The sequence below is a fragment of the Stigmatopora nigra genome, chromosome 21, assembly GCF_051989575.1.
Source record: "Stigmatopora nigra isolate UIUO_SnigA chromosome 21, RoL_Snig_1.1, whole genome shotgun sequence".
Lineage (NCBI taxonomy): Eukaryota > Metazoa > Chordata > Actinopteri > Syngnathiformes > Syngnathidae > Stigmatopora > Stigmatopora nigra.
Window position 1 is genome coordinate 8,569,390 of NC_135528.1, and position 13,322 is coordinate 8,582,711.

At 37.0% G+C, this 13,322-nt stretch overlaps 1 protein-coding gene across 1 annotated transcript in view; it reads right to left on the bottom strand.

Moving 5' to 3' along the window:
* LOC144214730 (CUB and sushi domain-containing protein 3-like) overlaps nucleotides 1–13,322 on the bottom strand; it is a 170,253-nt gene that overhangs the window by 53,672 nt on the left and 103,259 nt on the right. Inside the window, exons 10-12 of the mRNA XM_077743354.1 lie at nucleotides 8,777–8,898; nucleotides 4,167–4,270; nucleotides 3,932–4,044 (exon numbers count right to left, since the gene is read on the bottom strand). Coding sequence (XP_077599480.1) covers nucleotides 3,932–4,044; nucleotides 4,167–4,270; nucleotides 8,777–8,898 — 339 coding nt within the window. The remainder of the gene's footprint in view (nucleotides 1–3,931; nucleotides 4,045–4,166; nucleotides 4,271–8,776; nucleotides 8,899–13,322) is intronic.

The following is a 13,322-nucleotide window of genomic DNA, read 5'->3' on the forward strand; positions in this document are numbered from 1 at the left end:
CGCCTTTACAATACGCTTGTACAGTATGTGCATTTTTTCCCATTAGCGTGTATGGGGATTGAACCAGTCACCCCCCGCCCTCAATGCTCATATAATATTCCATCAAGCAGGAATATACATTGTTCACAGGAATACAACATGCGATGTGAACCGGCATTAAATGGGATTTAAAGATCCAAGAAGCAAAGTAATAGATTTTTGGCTGGATAATGTGATTTGAGCAAAGAGGGGCAGAAGAATAAAATGGAAAAAAAATTGCACAGGCTTCAATTGTGGCCATTGGGAAATTGATTTGGTGGCTAGGATACTGAAAAGCATGGAAGACTGCTGAATTCTTATATTTTACTCCATGTAAAAAGAACTATTCGTGTGTAGCACGTTTCTATAATTTTACTTGCTACAAAGGCCAAGATGCATTAAGATATTAAGTCAAACTATCATAAAAATTCACAGGGATGAGCCACTTTTACGTAGCCTGTAAAAACCAAGAATTTACCTGCCTCTGCTTTTCCTTGTTGAAAAGTATTAATATTACATAGCCAAGGCGGGGCAAAACTTATTACTACGCCATCCAGATGGTAAGAACGGCATGTAAAGTTTAACATCTTACACTTGTGCCCTGAAAAAAGAAAAAAAAATCATAATTTATTGCGAGCCCTCCGGTTCATAAGGATAGGAATGGATCTTCTAATGTGGCAATTTTGTGAGATATTATCGTCTAACCTTCAGAAGTAAAGTTTAACACCTGACGCTCAATGTTCTGTAATGTTCAAAGTAATTGTCCCAAAAATGGATAGTCTGTCCTCATATTACAGCCATTTTTTGCAGAACTCTGACGCCCATTTGGACAATGTCACCTATGTGTAAAACTTTAAATGCATCAAACTTTTAAAAGATGGAAGACGGCTGCCTATTTACAGTTTACGGCATAAAAAAATGTTAAAATGTATCTATTTATAACTAGTGAGTCCTAGTGAGTCCCCTCTTAAATTGGATGTCAGCAGTGCGTGTAATAATTGGGTTATTTTCTTTGATCTGGAAATGTCATAGGGTAGAAAATATGCTTTTACACTCGCACACAGTGGGGTTGCTCTTTGGCCACTGACCTGCAAATTGGCTTTCTGAAAAATAAAAAAAATCCTTCATATTCCACTGAAATGTCCTGAAAAGATTCTTCTGACCACTGTCGTTCCTTAACACATGTTGTTGTCTTTAACTCTTTGAGGCCCAACGACAATGTGGCTCTATTTATACCTTTTGTCAAGAATGCAAATATATTTATCAGTAGTAGATGTGCAATACATTTTTTAGTGGGTGGGTACAGTCAATGAATATTTATTAGCAGTCAAAGAGTTAAATATATCAATGGAGGAATTCAGAAGCACAGTACACTAAAATAATATTAATAAAAAAATGGAGTTATGGAAAATTAAGTAAAGATACAACTTAAACTGTACATTAATTTACAATTTTCTGATTTTAATCATTTTTTTCTACATAAATGTGTACATATGTATACTTGATATATTCTCTCAATACAATAAATAATGTAAGATATAAATTATTATTGTTTTAATGTAGTTTTTCTTCAATATTTTTTGTCATAACATTTTTAAACATAAAATCAGGCATTAATTGGTTAAATATTGCCAACTACATTTTTTTAATTAATTTTTTTTATGAATAAATGATTTTATCACTAATAGACATCCACTTTATTTAAATAGCACTCAAGTGAATGGCAACCAATGAGTTAATGTCCCACAGGTTCAGTATCTTCCTCCATTTTTTAAACTTTTACTATCTTTATTTGATCTATGAACAGGTAATTATGACCCGTCTTGAGTCGTACAACACAAAGTGACAGTGGCAATTCCTGGTGGTTTACGATCACCAGTCAATAATTCATGCATGTAAAATCATATTCAGTTGGCGCTTTTGTGATGAGCTAGGCATTCGCCCTTCGTAGGTTACCTCGACAGCACAAATGGGGAACCTCATGGACTGTAAACCAAGCAAAATTTATTGTCATGCCATGAATGAATATTTTATAAACTCATATTTCACTGTCTCTGGTGGCTCACCAAGCCTTCTTTTTAAGATACTCATAATTAGGGACCTTTGCTACTGCACTTTTGGGGCTCCCTAAAGAACCCCCAAAATATTCACACGGGTGTTTTTTTTGAGGGACTGTGGGTGTTTTATGAATCACAAATGTCTTTTAATGAGCTCAACAATGCTCATAAAAGATTTGTTGTCCTCCAAATTATTCGCCGAGTGCCAAATTAAATTAGATCCGGTTGGCCACTAACAGACGGAAAACCTCCTCGTTATTAAATGTGATATCGTTTTTATTAGTTGGGACCTAAGCATTCTGGATAAGCCGCCATTTTTTTTCTTAAAGCAGGGGCTCACAGAATGAACTAGTTGGGCCTGTTGAAAGTATTTTGACTCAGATACTTCATTAAAATACTTATTTTGAATAATGTAGCAGGTAGCAATGACTCTTTAGCATCTTGGATAATCCTTAAAATGATATTTATCGAATTTTCAGGACTATAAGTCGCATTTAAGTTTTAAATTTTCTCCAAAATAGACTTATAATGCATTGCGCCTTATATATGGAACAAAAATTAAAATGTGTGATTCATTGAGGGTGCGCCTTATAGTCGTGAAAATACGGCCCACCTTTGATAATGTAGGCACAAATACTTTATAGTTTAAAGTGTGGAGTTGTGCTTCAAGTTGGTAGTTCACCCAAAAACAAATAAAAAACAGGAAGAAAATGTCTTCCTGTTTAATTTTTTGCACTTTAGTAGACATTTAATCCATTTGATGTGGGATGGTGGCAACAAATGACTGCCAAGGCCTTGAGACTTTTTCTACATCCCCATTAATAATAAAAATCATAGGTACCAATTTTTGTGTCTATAACTTAAATTAATGTCGGAGGCTATTTCTATAAACCATGTTTGAGTTATCAAGCAGGAAAAAGTCCATAAATATAGCCCCAAAAATGTGAAAACTTTGGGATCACCTTCACATCTCCTAATAAAAAATGAAACTACATATTAAAAGCTGTAAAACAGCAGATGAAAAGCGTGTAAAATGAAATCTCACATGAGACGGAAATAAATGTAGAAGCGGGTAAACCATCCCTAAGAATTACAGTGTAGTAATATATATAATTTTTATCAGTCCAATATATTACATATTAACCACTTCAAAGTGCAATATCTCCTCAAGCCTAGTAAAGATTTGATGACTCTATTTGACGACAATACTACATTTTCTATGTTTTTTTTACGGATGCAGAAATCCCCAAAAATGCAAAATATAAAAAAAATATATGTCTTGTTTGTGGTTCATGTTGCTAATGTAGTGTCGCTAAAGAGTAAAATTTAAATTGTAGAATGGGTCTATATTTCAAGAATGGACTATGCAGGCCAAATGACGAATGGTTGCATGTATATATATTCGTAGTGCTGGCACAAACTCACTGAATCTTTAATGCATACTTTATGTCAATAATGTTGCTGTGCTGCCTCAAATCTATTGCATGGGGGCTTGTGTGTGTGTGTGTGTGTGTGTGTGTGCCTTGCAGCTAGCAACGTAGTCCAACTGTTGCCAGGTGGGTGAACTTGGCGTGAATAATAGATGAAAGGAGACAAGGCGAGGAAAAAAAAGGGTGAGAATCAGACTGGGAGTGAAAGTGAAACACAGAAATGCAGGAATAAAACAAAAGAAGCAAAGATGAAAGAGGTGATTTGCTGGACGAGGGAATAAATGCACTGGAAATGCCGAGGATATGAACTATGAAGATGACGTTGTTTACTTGTAGGATTGTTTTTTTATGGGAGGAAAATGGTGTGCATGATAATAATGTTTGGGGTGTAAAATAAATTCACTTTTTGAGACTAAAGGATGGTACCTTTGTAGTTGATTTTGAAGCCGATGGATCCGACGCTCTCATCCGACTGCAAGTGAAGCCACATCTGATGGGTCATGCTGACAATCAGGTCAGGGACAAAGCTGCCCGACAGACTGCGACAAAGACATTACATTTCAATTTCGTTGGAATAAAAAGGCTCATTTTCAGTACTGTAATGAGAGGATGATGATCACTACCCATAAATGAGGAAATAAAAGGACTTGCTAGTACTTACACCTGCAAGATGGTTGTAGGATCCCCCACTTCTCCTCCATCTCCGATGGTCAGCGTGTCATAAGCGATCTCCAGATCAAATTCTTCAAAGTTAATCTGGATGACCTGCAGCCAAAAGACAGAAGAAAGTGACATTTATAGCTGAAAGATCTCTTAAGTCAAAGCACTTGGAAGTCAAAGTATTAACGCAGTTTAAAAATGTGATTTGATGTGAATTTGACTTTAGTAGATGTCCACAGAATCAGTCCAGAGTAAGCTATTTCTATATGTAAAAGAAAAGAAAATCATATATATAAAACACACTAAGGTCTCCCAGGAATTAGCCTCCACCGAAGATTTGACGAATGCATCAAGGTGGGGAGAACCACCGAGCGAGCTCAACTACTCTGGTGGGGAATTATTCAACCAACACTTTCTGTTTCATGTGAGACCAGAGGGAGACACGAAGGGGAAACACGAGAAGGAGAAAGATGACGGTCACTAGGGGCGAGGAAAAGGGGGAGGAAGGGGGAGGAAGGGGGAGGAGGGGCGCTCTAATAATGAGCACATCTTTGATGCTCGCCGAGAACTGTGTAAGAATATTTCAAACTTGAGTTCACCCTCGGGGAGAGATTGAAAGCTCGCTCGCTTGCTCTGGCTTTCTATTTCTCTCTCTCTTCCTCTTGGCTCCTGAAGGGGAAGTTTTTCCAGATTTCCAGATTCAATATCCTGCTCGTGGACTTCACATGCATCTCTCTGGCTTAAATCTGCCGTTAAAAGAGCCAAGATATATTGACGTGGCCTCAATGCCAATGTGCAGTACGGCTTTAGTGCAAACACGCTAATTTGCCTTGTCAATGGTATCGATCATCTATTTTTACCCCCCCTAGCAACACATCTGCTGTTTATTTTGATGGACAGATCTCCAACCTGGATCTCCTTTCAAACAGATTGTCGCAAAACAGTAAAAAGTGGACTTGTAATAGCACAAAAAGACCCAAGAATCCATGTAATTTTGGATCCTTTACACCAAGATTCTCCAAACTAGCTATGGGTGTGTTTTTTTTCGGATTAACTAATCACATTACTGCTAAAACGAGAAGCCTCAATCAACGTTAAAAGACCAAATAGGTAAAAAGTGGTCGTCTTATTGTGGAAAAATGAAATGCTGCACCCACTGCGGCCCTTTTGTGCAATACTTTGGAGACCTCTGCTTTATTAGACGTTGGTGTGATGGACATGCAGCCATAAAACCAATTTATGCAACTACCCACGAGGCCACATCAGCATAGTTCACACGGCATTAAACACGGCGAGAACATAACCGCGGTGCGCCAAGGCTCACGGAGCGGGGTGCATAATACCCGGCATGAAATATGTACATAGCTCTGACTTTCACATAGTGTGTACTACTGTATTCTGATTCTTTTCGGGTCTATGCATATTGCTCCGGCCTTCTAATTGGTTAGTCGCCATGTGAGAACCCGTCTTTCGTCACGCCGTTCGTCAAACGCCACTGCCGCGACCGTTCTAATTGGTCACCGTGCACCCGTTTCTCACCCATCCGTCTGCAGCCACTGACCAATGAGCCGGTAGAATTGGATTTCTGTTCGTAGAAGCGAAAAAAATAGGAGATGGAATAGCTTGGGTGGTAGAATTGGTGATTTAAACTAAAGTTTTTTCTATATAAAAATTAACAGAGCAGCCAAGTGTGTGTTATATTTCCTGGTTTTGTATTATGGGAGACTTTCTAAGCCACGTTTTTGTTTTGATTTTTAATTAATTTAACGTACAAAATGCAATTGGATTCTTATCATTAAGTGCTTATATCAGGAAGAATCTATGCTATGTTTGTAGCCATTTTAGCCAAATTTGTCATGTTTGCAGTCCTCGTTTGTGTCAAAATGATGTCTAGAGTGTGAGTACTAGGTTTTCTGACGGTGTTAAGTAAATATGCAAGACAGCAGCCACGTGGTCGAGGCTCGCCATTTTCCGACGGGGGCAGACGAGGGGCCGTGAGCAGAGTAAATGAAAAAAAAAATGAAATGAGTGAGGAGCCGAGCACGAGAGAGGTGGAGGTTCAAAAAAGAACGAAGAGGAAGGAGGCGGCTTGGCTAACGGCCTTGCTGCCCAGCCACCCCCAAGGTTAAATGAGAAGAGGGGGAATGAATTGGATCTAAAGCCTCATTCCGCTCAAACTAAATGAAGCAATAACGTCAGAGATCCATAGAAGGCCATTAACACTTAACCCGGGCCAGGGGGAGAGAAAAGGAGGATAGACGTGGGGGGGGGAAAAATGGACGCGGGAGTCAGAAAACGCTCACTTTCAAACGCTCGATTCCAATGAATGAGTTCATGAAGAAAGAAATATAAAAGAATTCATGGGGGACTGTTCCCATGTGATGTTTTTCTCAAACATATTTCTCCTCTTTGGATCAGGCTTAGGTTGATAAGAAAAATATAGATGGCATTTTTTTCTGAGGTGATCTAATATGCTCGCAAAAAATGATCTCCTTTCAACCATCAGTATACGTGAATGTATATACATGCATGTATATACATATACATGCATGTATATACATATACATGCATATATATACATATACATGCATGTATATACATATACATGCATGTATATACATATGCATGCATGTATATACATATATATGCATATATATACATATACATGCATGTTTATACATATACATGCATGTATATACATATACATGCATGTATATACATGCATGTATATACATATACATGCATGTATATACATATACATGCATATATATACATATACATGCATATATGTACATATACATGCATATATATACATATACATGCATGTATATACATATACATGCATATATATATATACATATACATGCATATATATACATATACATATATACATACACATACATTTAGACATACATACATACATATACCTACATACATACAGTATATCACATACAACCACATGCTTTAATTTCTATTTAAAGTTACTGTACTTTCTCTGAACTTTTCATAATATTGATAATGACTCATTCCATTTGATTGGCGTTACATTTTTTTCCGAATTATTTAGTTGACCCCCGGTGGGAAAATAATGACACTTGACTGATGGCACCAATACAAAATCCATGAGCAAGGCTCTATATTTACATATTGCTTAAATCTTTAATTCACGTGTCAATTCACCCAAGTCATGCATGTATATGGAATGGGGGAAAAGTGTCAAGGTCTAAAAAAAAAAAAAATGAAGAAAGAAGGATATTAAGAGTTAAATGAAAGTATTTGTCACTCACGCTTTATCCCTTATCGTCACTTTCCCGGGGATTGTATTAAAACTTTCCATTTTTATTGTCATTCATACGCCGAAATGCAATGACAGCTCGTGACGAAGCTGTTAGCCGATTTATGTTATCATTTTTTTCCTTTTAGAACATCCCTGACACTATATCCTCAATGAATACATTACCGCAAAATAATTTGCATGCAAATAATCCCACCATGATCAGAAAAATTAAAACATAAATAAAAACGATGAAGGTTTAAGATTAAAATTAAGTAAAACCTAAAACCAGTTAAGTGGACGTGAAGTTCGTGGAGCTTTTAATGCAAACTGACAGAAGAAAATACTGCACTTGTGGTGTTGCGAGCTGCCTGACATGTTTTACGGCATAATGTGAAGTATTAAACTATATGGGAAATGATATGTAATTATGGGCTATAAAGCAAAGCGGTGGATTGGCATGTCAAACAGGAGACTAACCAGAAAGTTGCTTTAAAATCGAGTAAAGTTGTGATATGACACCACAAGAATAGCAATGAAATTTCCCTTAAAGCAAGTCTTAGTCAATGTTACATGACCTCTACATTATCCATGTCAATTATTATTGAGTGACCTTTTCAATGATTTAAAATGTGTCAGCAAAGTAAGACTATACATGCTTGTACATGCATTAGAGTCACGGAGAATGTTAGCCTGGACGAAAAAGCTCCCAGCGTTGTTCTTCTGCATCAGTGCCGCTCAATATCGGAAAGACTAATTCTACAAAGGTTGCAGAAGTTGGAGTAAGTTGACCATAAATATTTAAGACTTGCGCATATCATAATAAAACTAGCATAAATCTGGGGTAAAATGCACAGGTTAATGTAAGACTATCATAAATCCAACAAATGTCAAGGAGGTTAAATCGTGAATATTCTACTGAGGACTGCAAAAGTTGAAATAAAATCATTGTAAATCCTGGAAATATATAACCATTATATCTAATAAATTTTAAGCAGGTTAGATGAACAAACTTGTGTATAAATATGAAATTACTTAGTAAAAATCCAAATTATGTTAACTACAAAAAAAGTAATAAATATAAGCTTCCCATTATACAACTAAAACTATTAAACATTTGCAATTAAGTAATACTAAGAAACATATATAATATTTTTTTCTTCTCTAAACGCAGAGCACAAATGAAAATATAACAACATATGACAAAATTCAGATTCAAATTATATGATTCAAAAAGCCCCTAAACTAGAACCCTATCAAGTATCTCCTAAAATTCCCAAACTTTCCAAACCAAAACAAAGAAAATCAATTTACCAGGGAATAAAAATGGAACTTACCTTATTTGGGTTTGAAGCAGTGATTATCCAAACGCACTGTGCATTGCTCTCATACTGAATGGGAAAGTTGGGCGATGTAAAGGTCCCCGACGGTCCCTGAAGATTACTTCCACACGTCTTGACTGAGAAAGCAGAGCAAGGGCAAATTTTCAGAAATTCAAATATCGCAGGGCAAACACAAGGAATAGGTCACCTCCACGTTATCGATATGGTCAACGCCATGTCCACATCTAGTCGCACTTAATTGGGAACTCTCGGCTGCAGAATACAACAGGATTAACTGGACTCCTCACACTATTGACTGATGTGGACACTCTAAGCGGCAATTTACTCCACGTATTCACGGAGAGATTTACGGCTCAACGACCTGAGAGATATCTACCTAGCAACAAGTTCATAAACCCAATTAAAAAAAGAATCAAAAATTCCTCCACTTCAAGCAGAACCCTAAAGAAAGATACTTGTAAAAAGCAACAAAAAAAAATGGATGGGCGGATTGTCTGAGTGCTAGACTTCATTTTTTAATTGACAGTGAGTGCGAAATGACTTCCACGTTTCAATTCATAGCAGCACGACATAAAAAAGCCAGTGTGAAAATGACACCCGCTAGTCGTTAACATAGCAAATAAACCCTCATTTAAACGGCGTTCTGTGTGACAATGAAGAAACGCAGGCCGCGACGTCCTTGGGTCGCCCCGTGCAGAGTCGGGAGGTAATTTTCTGCTTGGTTTGTAGCGACGTTTGTTCCTTAATTAGTTTGTTCGGATGGAGCACGTCTGCTACAACAGACGCCAGGTCCAAAAAAAAAAAAAGAAAAATACTGCAAATCTTCTCAATAGGGGCCTTACAAAAATATCAAGCCGCGGGGCTTCTGTATATAAGACTTAAAATATACTATATTTAAAAATAAACTAGTGTGCCCCACCATATTCTTAAGGTGACAGAATTTTTTGTTCTCTACAATCAAAGTTGAAGACCATTTCTTCTTCATGTGTTGAATATTTTGTCGGATTTGATTGCTGCGACATCTGAATAGCATTATTTCTGCTCAAGGGGGTGTTGGAGCTGATCCCAGCCAAGTATGGGCAGTAGGCGGAGGATTAGTTGCCAGTCAATTGAAGGGCACAAGGAGATGAAATTAAAAAAAAACTTTCATACGTATAAATAAAGACAATTTTGAGTGTTTAAGAAGCCTAATCTGTATGTTTTTAGGATGTGGGAAAACCCATATAAAAGCCACATGGGGTTAACATGCAAACTCCACATAGAAAGCTTAAAAACCTCGATCTCAGAAGTGTATTAAGTCATAAATATGAAGTCAAATATGTCTTCAACAATATATATAAAGGTCATTTTTCCTCAGCAACAAGTTAAAAGTAATCAAAATGTAACGCAAGTAGGCATTTCAATTAAACTTACATATAATAACTACACAGGTAAAAACAACACTTTTTTCATTTTGCTCCTGACAACAAAACAATGCTATAGTCTAGCATCTGAGTATTTATAATATCACCTCACTGTGTTTGTCCCCTCTAGAATGTGTCCATGAAGTGCTCAACAGGACATGTTAAGAGACCCTTTAAGACGATCTACGGTCCCCCAGTGTGTCGTGTTGGCCTCGGCGTTCTCTGTTATGGCCCCCATTTGGCTCATTCGCCATGGATCTTCCTTCCCTTGACCTTGCCGCCACAATCCATACGTACTGTATGCACATGGAGGTGTGTACTCTGTATCTGCATGTGACAAACTGTGTACGCGTGTACGTTGACAGCTCAATCAAGGCGGCCTAAACGGATGGTCCACCATCGCCATACGCCCTAAGGGGATTGGATATGGTGCTACCATAGCAACGGCAGGGAAAGAATTATCACAGGATCATGAGTGGTTATCAACAACTGGGCGTTTTTCATGGTTTTTTTTATGTGAAGTTATGTTATGGGCTGCTCTACTGTGATTTCCAAGTAGACATAGTTCACGTATTGACTTACATTGATTAGGGAAAGACAGTCTTAGTATGCACACATGAAAATGTATACGTTTTTTTTTCAATTCTAGCGGAAAAATCAAGGTCCAAGTAGTCTTAGTCTGTGATTTGGGTTTGGAGGTTAGTGGGTGGTCCTTGAATTTAAGCAAGAGTATTTAATACACTTGGAAATAATAAGGATGCTAAATATACTTCTTGGGTATGAACTTGTCTCGGAAATGATTGGGGAATCAAGGTCAGGGTTCTTGGTTTTAAGGGGCCATTTCTTACTTGTGGTGGGCATAACAATTAATCATACTACAATAGACTTGTTTTTTTTTCACAAAATGGCAACTGCTATGTTTGTTTTTTATACTGACAGGTTTTCAGGATGAAATTAACAACATGTGTTAAAGGAAATGACTTCAATGGGAAAAAGTTCTTATGGAAGAGGGGGGCTTTATTTTATCAGGACTTGAAAGTGTAATTAAAGGGAATGTATTATGTAGGGAGGAAGTATCTATTTTTTAAGGCTATAATAGGCATGCCCAGCAGGTATTCACGTCTTTATTTTTAGGCAATGTGTGATGGAAGGTATGTTTTATTTTTAGGATGGAAAAAAAAGCCTTTAAGGGGTCCTAATTAGGGGAAGAACCTTGGGGACACTATTTATTTTAAGGGTAAAAGAGTAACTCTGTTAATAATATTTAAAAAAAAACAGTTTTACAGTTTAACGGCTTGATGTATTGATTTACATATTAAAAAATATGTAATAAAAAGCATTATGTGGTACTTAAAAAACTACAAATAGAAAATTAGGATGATCAACATGAATAGAAAGGACGAATATATTAATAAAGTCCTCCATTTCTCCCTCTCTTTTCGAGCTTACCTTAATATTAATAAAAAAAGTTCCTATTCCAATATTTAAAACTTTTATTTTCTAAGCTAGGTACTCCCAAATGAGCACTTTGAAGCAACGGATGGACCGATAGGCTGGGAGGCTGATTGATGACATCATTAAGCTGGCAAGGTGTCCCGGCGGCCCACTGTAAATGGCTCAGCGCCCACCAAAAAAAAAAAAAAAAAAACCCGTATAAATAAAGAGTGATTCACTTCTTTGTACTGCGTACAATAAGGCATCCTTCATTCAGGCAGGAAATTGCAGGAAATCAACTAAATATCCTACTGAAGCGTATGCAGGTGCACGCGCGTGCAGTTTTGGCGAGGCCATCTCGCCATCTGTCCATTCATCAACTCGCAACATTTGCTAGTCTGCATCCAAAGAATGTTGTTCCATTGGACAGAAAGGCGATCTGCCTCCTTTATTCTGATTGGGTTTCATCACTACTAAATAATGGCTTGCCCTAATGATATTCCTCCTCATTCATTTTGCTTTACTGCTGAGATAAAAGGGCATATGTTTTACATAGGCTGACTTGATTGGGTGCCATTGACGGTGATAGATGTCCAATTCTTTGGAATGAACGATCACTGGCTGGCAAATGAATTGGACAGCTATTACCGTCAAAGGCAGACACTGTTTAGAGTCTTATTTAATAATAAAATATTGCTCCTTTCTATCAATCTTACAAAAGGTTGATCCTAAACTGTTATTGCACTTTGTGCTAATTTATTCCGGAATTCCTTCAGATGATGTATTTATTACTCATGCCAGAATATTTGAAGTGTGCTTTTACGTCCCCTTGTGGTCGTCCATTAGGTTGCTTTTCCCAAATTTAAGTGTTGGTAAATATTTAGTTTTGCATTTGTATGTGTTTTAATTGCAAAGTATTTTTCTTACATGGATTACATAAGGATTTTCCAATGTGTCTGCTTTAAATCATGTCATTTTATGAAAACAATATCTCTGGCAAAGAAGGGGGAAACATCATTTTCATCAATATTCCACTAAGTGTTCTTTAACTAAGCCACAAAAAAATCCTACTTCAAACCTAAAAGCTATATTTTGCAATGTTTACACTCTTTTTAGGTAATAAATTAATATTTCTATAGCTCAAATAGCTGGAAGTTCTTATATTTTACAAAAACTATGTCCTTCAAGCAATGTCAGCATACAAAGGTTTATGGGATGTGCAGTAACTGAGCCAATATTAAAAAAAATGGACCAGATATATATTGAGTTGGTTATTTTAAAGGCATTATGCACCTTTTTTTGCGCTCCTTTTTCTTTACAATGTATAATCATGATGAACAAAGGCAACCTATTATGAAAAAGTATGGCTATTTAACATTGTATGCAGTTAAGCGTTACCTGGAGTATATTATCGCCTTGCTGTATGTGACACGGCTAGGGCAAACACATATTGGCCTTGTTACTAAGCAACAACTTGCGAACAGCGAGGAGCACTTTGTCATGTCAAACAAAAGTTGCCCGATGTGCATTTGCTCATAATGCTGCTCCTTTATTGCAAAAGTCACACTTACATAATGTTCTTTAATTGGGTGGCTTTTTTTTTCTCTGCTAGAGGACGCTTAACCAAATCATTACTTGATGGCAGGGATGGAAATGCTCATTATTTCATCACTTAACAGGCGTCAAAGGTTTCAATTGAAGGA